Source organism: Cydia amplana, chromosome Z (genome assembly GCF_948474715.1).
Source record: "Cydia amplana chromosome Z, ilCydAmpl1.1, whole genome shotgun sequence".
In the NCBI taxonomy this organism is placed as follows: Eukaryota; Metazoa; Arthropoda; class Insecta; order Lepidoptera; family Tortricidae; genus Cydia; species Cydia amplana.
Window position 1 is genome coordinate 6,394,422 of NC_086096.1, and position 15,866 is coordinate 6,410,287.

The 15,866-nt window shown below is 40.2% G+C and overlaps 1 protein-coding gene across 1 annotated transcript; it reads right to left on the reverse strand.

The window, feature by feature from the left end:
* Positions 1 to 5,979: 5,979 nt before the first annotated feature.
* LOC134661853 (uncharacterized) lies at positions 5,980 to 14,367 on the reverse strand. Its single transcript, XM_063518065.1, has 7 exons — positions 14,190 to 14,367; positions 13,529 to 13,698; positions 12,192 to 12,286; positions 9,361 to 10,448; positions 8,349 to 8,492; positions 6,767 to 6,861; positions 5,980 to 6,144 (listed from the first exon to the last, which is right to left on the reverse strand). Exons 1-7 carry the CDS (start codon positions 14,222 to 14,224, stop codon positions 6,068 to 6,070), a joined length of 1,704 nt encoding a protein of 567 aa, XP_063374135.1. The 5' UTR covers positions 14,225 to 14,367; the 3' UTR covers positions 5,980 to 6,067.
* Between the last annotated feature and the right edge of the window lie 1,499 nt (positions 14,368 to 15,866).

Consider the following 15,866-nt stretch of genomic DNA (forward strand, 5'->3'; position numbering starts at 1 on the left):
ATAACGAAGGTTCTGAGTTTTTCCTCAGTTATACGGTTCTCAGTTAACTAGAGTCCGTCTAAGCTAACTCTGCTACAATTTGACACTGGGTTAACGGTTTAACCGCTTAAACTCGGGTTAGTGGGATGGTGCAAGTGGCCCTAAGACATAAACCATTACTATTAACAAAAACTAAAAGAGACAAAACATGTCCGTAAACAAAATAGGTTTATTTTAAGACTTTTGGGACTGCAATGACATTAATAACATGCTAGTAATATATGTAGTGTATAATTATAACAGATATTTATGCAATGTCACATTAACACAACTAATTTAGGCCACAAGATTACAATAATATAAAACTTTGTGGCAAATTCACAGCCTACAAGGACATATATGCGCAATATATTTGTGGATAAGATCGGATAAGGGGCAAATCCCCCGATTTCAGCAGAATGAATTTTCCATCACCCATCTCACTTGCACTTTGCTGAATAGACCGAGATGGATGGTTGTTTGGTTAAACCCCCAACGATCTTACCCAAACTTACCCCAAGGAGCTTTCGGTTAGTAGGATTTCTAATTACACATACAGTAGGTACCATGTTTCATAGAAAAAAAAAACATTTCCTAAAATACACCAAATCGCAGAAAGTCTATGCACAAACAAAAAATACTCGTGTAGTTAATAAATTATTTTGTACAGTCGAGTTCACAAACATCTTTACAAGCCAAACGTACCAAAATATTGACACGCCTCTAATAAGGGGCCCGTTTCTCAAAAGCTTGTAACTTGTAATAGGTACAAGTGGAAGTCCCTTTCTAACAAAAGATGTCAAAAAGTGACATCCGCTTGTATTACAAGTTACAAGCTTTTGAGAAACGGGCCCAAGGTCGTGTTAATATATTTTTGGAACATTGTCTTGGAAAGATGTGTGAACTCGACCGTACCTAAAAGAAATCATACCAAAGCTAACCGAAAGCACCCTTAACCCAACATTCACTACATGAGCCGTTCTGCTAATCGAAAAACTGATCGACATTCCAAAACGCATCGACATACCGATGTACCTTAATTACTCCGTAATTACGCTATTTTTTATTTTATAGCTTCTACGTGGACAATACTGAAAGTTTCTATAATGGGCCACTTAGAGATCACTAAGTGAAAAAAAAACGATTTATTGATTGAAATTGTGGCGGGGCAGTGAGATGATGGCAGGAACAATTAATCAATCAATTAGAAATATTAGAATACTGCACTACACTTCTTTTCAGATTTAGGTTTTTTTATGGTCCTTCTACTGAAAATCACGAGCTCATAATCGGAGAATAAAGGTCCCAAAATTGTCATAAATTTTTCAAGTCTTCCTTTCCGCTACCGTCGGATCGAAAGAGCTCGTGATTCTGAGTACAAATAAGTACATAACCAGAAAAATATGCAAATAAAAAAACGTGTAGTGTAAAACTTTAAATAAAATGGCCCATATGTACAGTCACGCTCCGTGATTGTTGAACTATTTTGGGCCCTAGCTATATTGGTTGTTCAATACTCACTCTGTGGAATGTCCAATTTAGCTAGAACTCTAAATGGCTCAACAATCACGGAGCGTGACTGTACATATCAAAAGAGATTCTTAGGCTCACTTGCACCATTCCACTAACCTGGGATTAGCCGGTAAAACATGGAGTTACCATGGTTACCAGTACAATTTGACACTAGGTTAACGGTCTAACTGCTTAATCCGGGGTTAGTGGGATAGTGCAAGTGGGCCTTAGTGTCGTGTGACCATATCATAGGGCAGCTGCAACGGATTTGTCCTGAAGATGTGTCCAACGGTTTACTCATGTAGTGAACACTGGACTTATAAAAACGTCTCAAACGACAGGGAGGACGTTATTGTCTGTCTCATTCTTAACTCTCAACGACAATACATCAAGGAAACCATGCTACTTATAGACACTGAAGCGAATATAAATATCCAATGATTCCGATTTGCGCCCTTTAAGAAATTATACACACAATATACAGGGTGGCCTGGAGACGTGTTTAGAAACACGGTGCGAAGAAACGAAAGTATATCGTGATAAAGCAGCTGCCAATGTTTCTAGCTCAGATATTAGTACAAACATACATGTACATTAGTACATGTTTTGTGATCGTCACGAATAAACATCTTTTATCTTTATCTAAACAGCAACACTCTTGACTGTACATCGGTGGACCTTATTACAAAAGGCATATTTTACCGGGCGACCATGATTTAGCTTTAACAAGAAACAAAGTTACTATTACATTGACATACCGATTTAATTATAATAGAAAAAGTAGATTTCTAATCACGTCTCCTAAATCACCTTGAATAAATCGAGGGGTGGGCGGTCAAACCCGATAACTCTAGCAAAAGGGTTTTTAACACGCTTTTATTAGGTCGACCTGTATGTAACTATGTAATGGAATCTTGCAAGTTAAATTTGATCCACTTCCCGGTTTCCGATTGAGCTGAAATTTTACATACACATGTAAGTCGGGTGACAATACAATATTATGGTACCATCGAGCTGATCTGATGATGGAGACAGGAGGTGGCCATAGGACTCTATGATGAAACAATCGCAACCTAATTGTGTTAGGGATTTTGAGAATTGTCTCGATGAGTATTAGTTGTCTGTCGTAAGAAAAGTACAGTCAGCGATAAAAGCGTGTACCAAAAATTAAATTTTTGCCAAAAACTTATTGAAATTTAAATTACACATATGTGAAGTTCTAATTCGAATGAAAAAATATATTGATTTATGGGGTTTGACCTCCCAGCCCCCAGTATGCTAATCTAACGTTTAGACTTAGACACCTAATCCACCATGTGAATGTATAAAATGAGAAATAAATAACCACTTAACAACTAATTTGTGAATCATGAAACACCAACGTCTTAGGACAACAAACTCTATAAAGGTTGCGATTGAAAAGTAACCGTAATCTAATAGAAATAGGGTGGAAATTAATACTTACAGTAATTAGCAGAACCACCAACATTACATAGAAGTTAGGCAGTGCTATAGTGTCCGTACAGGCTAACTTTGCACCGATTCGAATAGAACAAAGTGAAGCGGTGTCATTATAAACGTTCATAGAAATTTGACATTAATTATGACATTGCCACACTTACAAATGGAGCAGTCTATAGAGCGAGAAAGTGAACGTGTAATACTTTAGAGAGTGATGTAAAATGTTTGGTGGAATCTTTATTGAGGGTCGAGCACTTTTGAGTTGCGCTTAAAAGAATCAATAAAGGAATCGACACGGGCTTTAAAAACCTCGAAAGTTTTTTAAAAGGCGAGTCTCGTAATAACGAGTCGGGTTATTCAAAGACTTTTTGACTTGAGTTCCAATGAATACTATTTTTATGACATGGGGCCCATGCCCCATGGTCAGATATCTCTGCCGCTGATTGTACAGCGAATGTGTTGGCAAAACAAGAAGCAAAATGTCCGAGGTTGTCAGTAGTTGATGTTCCACGCTGTGTTACACTTCTGTCGGCTTTACATAAAATACTTCATGCAATTACGTTGTCCATATATACTACACAGAACGCAACTGTGACAAAACAAGGCATGCTAAATAAAAAATATATTTACATTCCTTTTGCACCACAATCACAATTACAGTACCAAAATTTATATTACTGTTGTGTACAATCGTCTACATAATTATGACCCCCTTAATATTCATATTGTATATTGGCTATGGCACCGTAAAATTGTAAACACTCGTCTGTTTATAATCTCGCTAGTTAAATTATAAACTGACGGTAGGGAGATTATAAACTAACCTAACCTAACCTACGTTAGATTGTAAACCAACGGGTTCACAATCTGACGGTGTCATCTATAAGAGTTTTGCTTTATTGCAATGTCCCGGTCTATAAGTATAGAATAGAATTAATCGAAAACACTTTACCATGATCAATTTGGGAACCCATAGAAGGTTGCCATATGTCAAGTTAAATGGAAATATGAAAAATAAACAAACAACATTTATATATATTGTGGCAATTAATATCACTGCCAGTATTTCTCGCTAGACTTACATAAATTACGTCTACGTCAGTAGGAAGTGTGAAGATTAGGTACTATAGAAACAAGATAGGTATAATACAGAATACAGTCACATTAAAATTAGTTTCGAGTCGTTTCATCGTAAAACTTTGTATGCTTGGACTATTTGAACTCTTAATAGTTATTTTCCTTTTTCAATCCATACAAAACTACGCATAATTATTTTTTTGTTTCAGTACCTTTTCACTTTACCTTATTGTATAAGAGACCTATAGATTTCGCTCAATAAGTTATAGCGATATGGTACTAACACATTTCTCATGTGTACCTATGTTCTCATAAGAGAGATATATCTAGTCATGTTTTCAGTACACTCTCTATTTGACAGCTATTTAACTCACAGAATCTTAGTGATATTTAGAACGCATTTAATACATGTGCGTTAACTATTAATATATAGGTCATAATATTAGGGAATGTTACAAAAATACTATTACTGATTTACGTTTATACATAAATTTACAAGACTCCGTCACCGTTTATACGTAGAACAGCAAATAAATAAAAAAGATTAACACCGTCCGCCAAAAACTTTTAAGGGGCCCACTGATTAACAGTCCGCCGGGCAGTATCGGCCTGTCAGTTGTTCGAAACTGTCTAATTTTTGTTCTGACATGCCGATACCGACCTGTGGACTTTTAATCAGTGGGCCCCTTTACTGACGCGCGCGGCTACCGCTAAGCTAATATCAACCTTTGTGCATTACGACAAGGTTTAAGATGACGCGCCGCACACGATAGGCGTTCCGTTCAAAGAGCTATTAGAGCTACTGCAAGGGCAACTATGGGTGTTTTGCTCTTAGTTAGTAGCTAAAGTAAGACAACCATAGTTCCCAGTGTCTCTATTATACTTTAAATTAAAGTATAAGGGCCGGTTGCACCAATCACAGTTAAGAGACAGATTAACGTCACGCAGCAGAGATCTATGAAACTTCCTTTACAATTGAATTTAGCGATTAACGGTGACAGACGGTTTGGTGCAACCGACCCTTAGGCTACAAAACCGAAGCTCAAAATTATAAAGTTCCAAATATATTTTGGTTACGTAACATTTGGTCTTTGGCTATCGTTTTTAGGTTATCTATTTAAAAATAACAAAAACCCTAATCGAACGCACCATGAGCTAATTGAGCTTAAAATGTTGCCATGTTTTCTAAATAAATATTTAAAAAAAGTTACAAGTGCGTGAAAATCCATAATCAAATATAATAACTACCCAATGATTAGCTGTTACCTTTAAATAAGGTTGAATAGACCAATCAATGGGCCCGATCGATAGTAGTATTGTTTACTAATTATACAATATATTAAGTATTTAAAATCGACTTTACATTTACTTAATTTCATTTTATGACATAACATAATTTTTTAATAAAATCGTAAATACTAGAAACGTTAACTATCAATATAAACGGTGCATTGTAAATTTAAATACAACAATGACGCTACTCTCCACTAAAAACATGTCCAGGCTACGGTATTCACATGATACATGCAACAGAAGCATTGAGTTCAGAAGTGGGATTACTTTATGAAATGCTAAATACAGAGGGCGCACTGTAAAACGACGCCATACTGTGGATGGACAAGAGAATATGGGGCATTATCTATGAAAAGGGACCTTATTGTCGATGGCACTTACGCCGCACAGCGTCGCGAGCATCGTTAACAATGGCGTAAGCGCCATCGACAATAAGGTCCCTTTTCATAGATAACATCACATATTATCTTTTTTCCGATATAACTCTTTATGGTGTTAACAAATATCGTAAAATTTGGGCAGATGAACAGATTCCCAAGGTCTTTACTAAATTTCATAGATTGTTAGGACAATAAGAAATTATCGTCGAAGAACGGAGAATTGTCATGTCCAACAAGTATGGCGTCGTTTCACTGTGGGGCGTTTGAAGATGAATTGGCTAAGTCAGAGCGTCTCAGAGTGAACGGCGACCCGCGAAGCTGTGAGCTCAGATTATAATAAACAATATTAGGATTATGACTAATAGACCGAGGAGTATGCCAATAGCCAGCCATTGACGCCGTTCTGAAACAAATAGGTATAGTGAAAATATTGAGTTATCACCGGCTACATTATCTTTGAACGGCACTAAGTCAGCGTTTTCTATTCACGAATGATAGATTATTTTATTTTATTGTATAGGTCTGCCAACAGCGGTTACAATGATACATTGTTAGGTATAGGTACATTCGATAGGTGTCTTAAGTTTATTGCACAGCTAATTATAGGCATTACAGAGGCCGGGAAAATAGGGATATTCGTTGTGTAGTTATGTAATGTAATGTAACATTTATTGCAGACAAATAGTCCATATTATATACATAACAAATACAAACAGAATTTAAAAATAAATTATAAATTAAATTATAAATAATAATAATTATAAATGTACGAGCGCATCCAAGATGCATACGTGTACGAGGCAGGCAATTCTTTTATCCGCCGTATATGTAAATGTATTTCAGCTCTTAAATAAAAAGTGGAAACCCGTGGTCTCTGCCTACCCCTCCGGGAAATAGGCGTGATTATGTGTATGACTGTATGTATGTATATATGTATGTAAATAAAAAGTATCACGCATTAAATCAGCTAGTTTACTAGTATGTTTGACTGTATAATTAGCAGTCGAACAGTAATAAAAACTTACCATTATTCATGTGGAGCACCTTTGCGACTTTCTTAATAGTGGAATCTAACTTGGAGTCGGCGTTTTCGAGCTCCGTGTTGAGGTCGTCTAGCATACTGGAAATGTATGTCATGTAAATAAATGTAACAATATGTTAGGTAAGAATATACTAAAATAAAAAAAAAACATCTAACATTGGAAAAAACTGAGAACGTTAAAGTAACATGGTACTATTGGCAAGGTGCGCAGTCGGTGGAGGGGGAAGTGGCGCTGATCGTCACAAACACAGGCAATCTTATGGAATGTCTGCCATTAGTACTAGCGGCAGCCGCGTGAACTAATTTTACTCCATAAGATTTAACGTAGAAAGTCTGCCAAAATGAGGGCAGCACCAGTCGTGCACCTAGCGAATAACTACACTCACGGACCAATTTAGAGGTACACATTCTGCAGAAGAAGTTACTAAGCGGGTGAGGTGTTTAAAATGATCTTGACGCGACTTTATTGTCATGAGAATAAGAGCGTGTCAAGGTAATTTTGAACAATTCGCCGCTTAGCAACATCTGCTGCTGACTGTACGCAAAAAAAAGTTAAGTTTTTAAATTACTCTAGGTGTTGTAGGTAATCCAGTAATTAAACCTTATTTATGCGTTCCTCTAAATTTGTCCATGAGATATATATATATATATCTATATATATAAATGCACGTGTCCTGACTGATTGACTGACTGACTGACTGACTGACTGACTGACTCATCAACGCAGAGCCGAAACTACAAACGCTAGAAAGTTGCAATTTGGACACTAGGAATACTTAAAGAACGCTCTTACGAACCTTTACTGATAAAAAAAAATGCATTTATTCCAGACAACATGGTCCATATTTTGTTATACAAGAAAACGATGAGAGAAAAACTTCCGTGAAATTTCGTGAGCTACACGAATATGATAGTCGAATTTGTCTACGTGCGGACTGAGAAGACAGTGTCCGTCTTTTACAGTCGCGTGGTATTAAAAAGTGACACAGGATATTGTATTACAATTTTGGAAATTTTCCAAAATGGCGGAGGCATAAATTTATTCAGATTTCGATAGATTCGCGAAGGCTACCCACAGATAGGGTTACCAGATGACAGGAATTTTCCTGACATTTCAGGAATTTTGGCCTTTTGTCAGGAATGGGGACGGAACACGAAAATGGCAGGAATTTTTTGAATTGATAGACTTTATTATAAAGTACCTTTTTATTTACTTAAATCAATCAATTAACCTGTCGAATCCCACGATATGACGTCACCATAAGCGTTCTGGCTCATATATGAGCCGTGGGAGCTGACAGATTAATCAAAAACATTGTAAAAAAATAATAAATGAGATCCACTCAACTTATCAATAACTTCATAATTAACAAATCTTTAATCAAGCATACATATACATGACGCGCGATGACCATCGCTTAACGGCTAGAGCCCCCCCCCCCCCACCGTCGTCGTGTAAAATCAGGAAAAATATTCGGAAATCAGGAATTTTGTCAGGAAATTCTAAATTTGTATCTGGTAACCCTACCCAGAGAGCCACTAGTTTCCTAAAGGCCCGTACTCACCCGGCCTGCTCGTCCAGCTCTATGCCGATCTGCTTGGAGACGGTCTTGAGGCTGCCGACCGAGTTGCTGATCACCTGCAGCTGGTCGTCCTGGTTCACGAGCATCTTCTCCTGCATCGAATCGTATGCGTCGAATCTGTTCGGGCTGTCAATCAACATTAATAGTAAATAAATGAGTTTCATACAGTCACCACACGGGATAAAATATGTTTATACGTGACGATCACAAAACATGTACAGATAACAACAACAGCAAGAAAAGAAGAATTGCTCGACTTGGCGGGGGCCATTGACTTATGTCTCAGGACTGGCCTTACGTGCACTAAAAATGGTACTAGTTCAGCGGTGTCACTCACGAATTAACGTTTTCACAGCGCTGTACTGGCCCCATGCATGCTCCATTCTTATTGCCCGTAAGGCTAGTCCTGAGATATATATACGTTAATGGCGGGGGCACTGCCGTGCCCCCAGATAAGTGTGCATCACGAACACATCATCGTGTGTGTGTAGGGTTCTTGCTAAATTAGAAGTTCTATAGCGTAAGCATTGAACAACCAATTTAGCTAGGACCCTAAATGGCGCAACAATCGCGGAGCGCGATGATACATACAGGCCAAATTTATTCGGAGTAGAAGTTTGACGTAAAACTTATTACATTTCTTTATGACGATAAACAAACGGTTATAATAGTCAAATATAATGTACCGAACACTAAACACACCTCTTATTATGGATCTAAGGGATACAAGGATACTAACGAACTGAAATAGATGTCTTATACAAAATCATGGCGGTCAAAAGGTAAAAAACAGAGGGGCTACCGCGAAAACCGAAATTCGCAAATTTCGGGGATCTTTCTGTCACTCTAATTACGCCTTCGTTGGAGTAAAAGAGAAAGATCCCCGCGTTTTGCGGTAGCCCCTCAGATTGTTGATCTTTAATCCGCGCCACGGTTCCTGTTCAGGCTCATGTTGCCTCTCATTACCCGCCGAGTGTTAGAAAGAGACGCTAACCTGTCGGTCTGGCTGGCCAGCTTCGAGTACTTGGAGTACTTGGGCGTGGAGGTCCACGTGTTCCCGAAGTGCATGGGGCTCTCCTCGCCGAGCAGCGGCTCGCGCGCCGTGCCGTCCGCGTCGCGGTTCCTGTTCAGGCTCATGTTGCCTCTCATTACCCGCCGAGTGTTAGAAAGAGACGCTAACCTGTCGGTCTGGCTGGCCAGCTTCGAGTACTTGGAGTACTTGGGCGTGGAGGTCCACGTGTTCCCGAAGTGCATGGGGCTCTCCTCGCCGAGCAGCGGCTCGCGCGCCGTGCCGTCCGCGTCGCGGTTCCTGTTCAGGCTCATGTTGCCTCTCATTACCCGCCGAGTGTTAGAAAGAGACGCTAACCTGTCGGTCTGGCTGGCCAGCTTCGAGTACTTGGAGTACTTGGGCGTGGAGGTCCACGTGTTCCCGAAGTGCATGGGGCTCTCCTCGCCGAGCAGCGGCTCGCGCGCCGTGCCGTCCGCGTCGCGGTTCCTGTTCAGGCTCATGTTGCCTCTCATTACCCGCCGAGTGTTAGAAAGAGACGCTAACCTGTCGGTCTGGCTGGCCAGCTTCGAGTACTTGGAGTACTTGGGCGTGGAGGTCCACGTGTTCCCGAAGTGCATGGGGCTCTCCTCGCCGAGCAGCGGCTCGCGCGCCGTGCCGTCCGCGTCGCGGTTCCTGTTCAGGCTCATGTTGCCTCTCATTACCCGCCGAGTGTTAGAAAGAGACGCTAACCTGTCGGTCTGGCTGGCCAGCTTCGAGTACTTGGAGTACTTGGGCGTGGAGGTCCACGTGTTCCCGAAGTGCATGGGGCTCTCCTCGCCGAGCAGCGGCTCGCGCGCCGTGCCGTCCGCGTCGCGGTTCCTGTTCAGGCTCATGTTGCCTCTCATTACCCGCCGAGTGTTAGAAAGAGACGCTAACCTGTCGGTCTGGCTGGCCAGCTTCGAGTACTTGGAGTACTTGGGCGTGGAGGTCCACGTGTTCCCGAAGTGCATGGGGCTCTCCTCGCCGAGCAGCGGCTCGCGCGCCGTGCCGTCCGCGTCGCGGTTCCTGTTTAGGCTCATCTTGCCTTTCATTACCTGCCGAGAGAGAGAGAGTAAGTTAGGTTAGAATGTGTGGTGTTGTTCAACGTCAACCTTTTTTCTGACACGTAATTCTTTTTCAACCCCGGCCCTTAGCTGTTAACGGTTTTTTTTAAATATTTAATTAGACCATTTAAAAGCATGGTTTCACGGTTTTCATTTGATTTCCCAAGTCCACCTTTTTTGGTCGTATCATGCGGTTTAAAAAGCATGACCTAGAAAGGCAGACGCTAGAGGGTCAAATAGATAGCAAGCGTGCGCGAGGAAAAGCACCCACGAGATGGTCTAATGTTGTGAAGAGGGTGGTTGGCGGCGACATGCAGTGCGTGACCCATATGGCTTATGATCGCACACTATGGAGACGGAGCACACATGGTCGCGATTCTTAACAATGAGTAAACAAAGTGCCAACTTCTTCAGCTATCAAAACTACCTACTGCTACAAAATTTTGCATTACTTTGCATGTCTTGTTCTTTACTTTGATAAATCCTCATCTATGATACAAAAATTGTGAGGTCAATGTGGATAGGACCATCATATAATATTTTTGGTTGAGAAGACCGCCTAAGGGCAAGAACTCTGGTACAGTCGCCATCAGATATATCGGAGCGGCCAACGAATTCACAATATCTGAACAAGCACTCTAACGCCTTGACAATAGAGGCGTGTTCAGATATTTGTGAGCAACTTGGCCGCTCCGATATATCTGACGCACGATATATCTGTACTTGTATACGAGCTTCGCTCCTTCTGCTCTACCAATCTTCTGTAAGACGTAAGTGGAGTATGCGTACAACCGCAAGAGTTAGGGCTCATTACATTGCGTAATTTGATCGGTCGGCTGAATTGTTGTAACCTCAATGGTCCACAATGTCACTTAAATCGTATACGAGTTCGCGCGCCGTCTATATGAGCCATTAGAAGCGACGAAAGAGCTTGTATAGAGGGTCTTAACTTAACCACAGGGCGGACACGACATACATCAAAAATGATTTGCGTTTATATGTGTGCGCGGCACGTCTGTACACGCGTCATTGAGTATCTGACGGAATCCTGACATGTTCTCAGTAGAGCGACTTACGCACACATTTATGTCGCGGCCTGTCGCGGGCGAGGTAATCCGAGTCGGGGCGGGGCTGTGCGTGTCCATTCATGATAATACTAGGGATGTACCGACTAGTCGCCGACTAGTCGGGAAAGCCGACTATTCGGCCTCATTTGTAGTCGGCGATTAGTCGGAAAAAATGGCCGATTAGTCGGTGTATAAGTCGGCTTTATAAGTGACAGAAAAACAAGGCAAAAAGAAATAAACATCACATATTTTCATAAGCTTTTTAGGTAAAAATTTCGAACAAAAGTTTTCGTAAGCACCCTAAATAAAGATTTGGGTAAAATAGGTATTTTACCCAAATCTTTATTTAGGGTGCTTACGAAAACTTTTGTTCGAAATTATTGACCTTGTGGTCGCTTTTTTATGTCCGATTGTGCGGTCGCCGTGTGAAATATTACCTTAGGATTTTTTTTATTTAATTTTTTAGCGTTACTATATGATAAATAGAGCGACGAAAGGGTAAAACGATTGTTTTTTAGTGCATTTGAACTGAACTACCAAAACCAAACCAACCAAGACCAAACTACCGACGATCCGAGCGCCGATTAGTCGGCTAGTCGGCCAAATCAATAGTCGGTACATCACTAGATAATACTATTACTTATTCTGTGACTTAACTTAATCTTACCTTCACCTCCTGCTTAGTGGCTTCAATGAACGTCCGCCGGTCGCTGATCTCCTTGTTGTCGATCTTAAACTTCGATGAGTTCTTTTCGACGATACGTGGAGAAAGAGTTAAGGATAATCTGTTGTCTATGAATGGTAGTGGTAGCAATATAGACTAGGAATCCTCTAGACTGAGTTTAGAGCAATTATTTCATGAAACCGATGCTGCCAAAAATACGGGGGTGCGGGGGGACGAGGTGAGCGAATCCCGTGCCGTGATTGGTCCGTTCAAAGACACGGACCAATCACGGCACGGGATTGACTCGAAGATGGAGTAAAACTACCGTATAAGTGGCAGAGGGGGTAGCGTTACTATGCTCAGTCTAGAGGATGTCTTGTCTGTGGGTAGCAATGATTCATTATTTTTAAAGTGATCAGACTTGCACTTTGGTTGTTATGAAATACCAACAGTATTAGCACTAGGTAGGTAAAAAACCATCGGGGGACTTTATATATTTGCAATAGTAGTAGCAGTAGTGTACAAGCACTGTTATGAATGTTACTGTTCATTGAAAATAAGGGTTGGCAAAAATAAGAACCATCGCCCACACTGTTAAATGTCCATTGGTGGACCTTATGCCTTTAGTAATAAGGTTTACGACATTAAAATCCATCAACCTAATACAGTGACAAGTACAATTTTGTACTTATATGGATAATATTTTACTTAGACATTCGCTATTTGCATTTTCAGTGCATAACAAAAAAATAAGGATAAATTAGAGAACAAGCAAAGTAAACCGAACGATATTTTAAAAAATAGGAGCAAAACCACTTTCAGACTTCGCAAAAACAGCATCAAAACTTATGCCAATAAAAAACGCTATACAAATCTGTTATGATTTCGTAATCATAATGACAAAAATTATAAACAATCATTTGGCCGTATGTGTTAATATTATTATAAAAAAATAACAATACAAAAAGCATAAATAAACTGGTGGCAAACCTACATATTGTGAGATTGTGACGGATTGGTTATTTCTAATATCCAACCCCTTTTTTTACTACTGACTGTACTTGTGTACATGGTAAAGTGTCATTCAATAGAACTTGCTAACTATGTAAACAAAAGTTACTAGTAATTTGACATTCAGTGTCAATTTTAGTACGGCGGTTTGTTTACATAGTTAGCAAGTTCTATTGAATGACACTTTACATGATATCATACAAATTGTTTAAGTACAATAGTGCATTAAGCAACAATATAAATATAAATAAATTTATGTTTTTAATGGCTTGATAAGTAAGAATCGCTTAAAAATAAAATGTAAAGGAAATTCCAATCAAAAAGGATATTAATAGTATCTTCAAGGTCCTCCAAGTCCCACTCGATGCTGCGCAGCGCGTTCCTCAGCTCCGTGGAGGTCCATTCAACCTCGGGACTGTTGGGGGCCACGGGGGCCTTGGAGATCTCCTGCCAGCGCAGGTACAGGCCTCGTGTCTTGTTTAGTGCCTTGAACACCTCACTGTTTGTGGAACACACACACACTCATTGAAGTATTTTGGAGCACCCTGTCAGTAATGGTGTTGAATTGTTGATTAGTGTCTGTAGAAACTAGAAATTAAAAAGTGCCTGGAGTTCACAATCTCTCTGTTATTCACAAATAAAGGTGATAAGTGACAACTGACAATCAGTTACGTTTTACTTGAAGTCTGCATACATATTTGAGATTAATTTAAGTTTTGTACAACTACACTAGCAAAAATGAAAGCACATCAAAATCAAAATATCATCCTGAAAATGTATCTAACAAAGATACAAACAATGGAATCCTGTAAGCTATTTTTAGATTCCTACTGCAAAGGTCATAAGTGAACTGATTAAAACATTCACTGTTTCTATAGCCTAGTACATTTTAAGCCATATATGCCCACAGCACAAGCTACAGAGGATACTGTGTCAAGTAGATACGCGCAAAAACAACTCCATTAACGTCCTCAGCCGCGTCGCACTTACTCTTTGACCACGTAGAACGGATCTTCCATAGTCATGTCAACCGAACCGAACACAACACCACCAAGAGCATGGGACGAGCGGATAACTCAAGCAAAACCTAATACACACATTAGCAAGCAGCAACGCCGTTATATTTAGACAATTCCTCGCCTATCCCACAAAATATCGACAACGTGATACGTACTTATTAAACTCGCTCGATGAATGCTATCATATTTGTTGTCTCTTGCTGGCTCAGGTATCCAACTAAAAGCGCGAGCTGCTCAACGATCAGGGGGTAAGCGCGCAAACGCAAAGGGCGGGTCGGAGGAGAGTCTACGTGATGCGACAACACTTAGCGCACCCTCAACTCTCTAAATTTTCCTCTCACTAACTCCGTAACTCCCACAACACAACACCCTCCTCACTCCAATATCCACCCCACTGTCAAAAACATGTCAATGTCAACTGAACAAGGCATATTCAAGCTACTACGCTATTCGGCACACTTATGTTATGATGTTAAGTTAGGTTGCTATGCTGTTATACTTGGTCAACCAGATCTTGACAGTAGAAAAAGGCGGCAAATTTAAAAAAAGTAGGCGCGACGGTATATCGTCCCATAGAAAATTTTAATTTCGCGCCTTTTTTACTGACAAGATTTGGTTGACCAGCTATATATAGAGAAAGTCAAGCAAATCATACGTATAAATGGTCAAGCAAATCTTGTCAGTGGAAAAAGGCGGGAAATTTGAAAAATGTAGGCGGAAGAGATATCGTCCCATAGAAAACTTGAATTTCGCGTCTTTTCTACTGACAAGGTTTGCTTGACCATCTATAATAATATTTTCCCATGTGATGTTTTGAATGAACCTTGAAGATCGAGCTTTATAATTTTAATTAGGTACTGGATTTGTTTTTTATAAAATAAAAATCGTACGAAATAAACCATAGAAGGTAGCATCCTAGAGTCGCACCAAGAAAAGTCTGCAGCAGATTTGATAGCCCACGCAGTGTAAGTGTTATTTATACGTCATAATTTCATAGAAGTTTGCCGTTTAAAATGACACTTGCACTGCGTGGGCTATCAAAATCGCTGCAGACTTTTCACGGTCTGACTCTATTGGCAAGGTGCGAAGTCGGTGGAGGGGGAAGTGGCGCTGATCGTCGCAAACACAGGTAATCTTATGGAATGTCCGCCATTAGTACTAGTGGCAGCCGCTTGAACTAATTTTACTCCATAAGATTTAACGTAGAAAGTCCGCCCAAATGAGGGCAGCACCAGTCGTGCACCTAGCGATGCCTCCGTGAGGGACAAAACATATAAATTCGACCAATCATAGCGTCGCATTGCGCCGCTATGATTGGTCGAATTTATTTGTTATGGTGGGCAACAAATGAAGTCGACCAATCACAGTAGTCAATTTACGGTGGGGAATAAAACAAGATGTGAGACTGTGACAAGGACAAACAATAATAGCGCTTTCGCTGCTACTCCTACTGAAAGATACATAAGACTATCCCGTTCTGTCAGTTATCCCCACCACTCATGCCCAATCCAGTTATACTAGATTCATGAAATAAACAAATGAGTATTAGTATTCTTTGATTTGATCAGTAAGTAAGAACCAGGAAAACTATACTCATCCTTTTCTTTTGGGTGCTAGTACTAAAACTTTTAGTGTATAACAAAGGTAT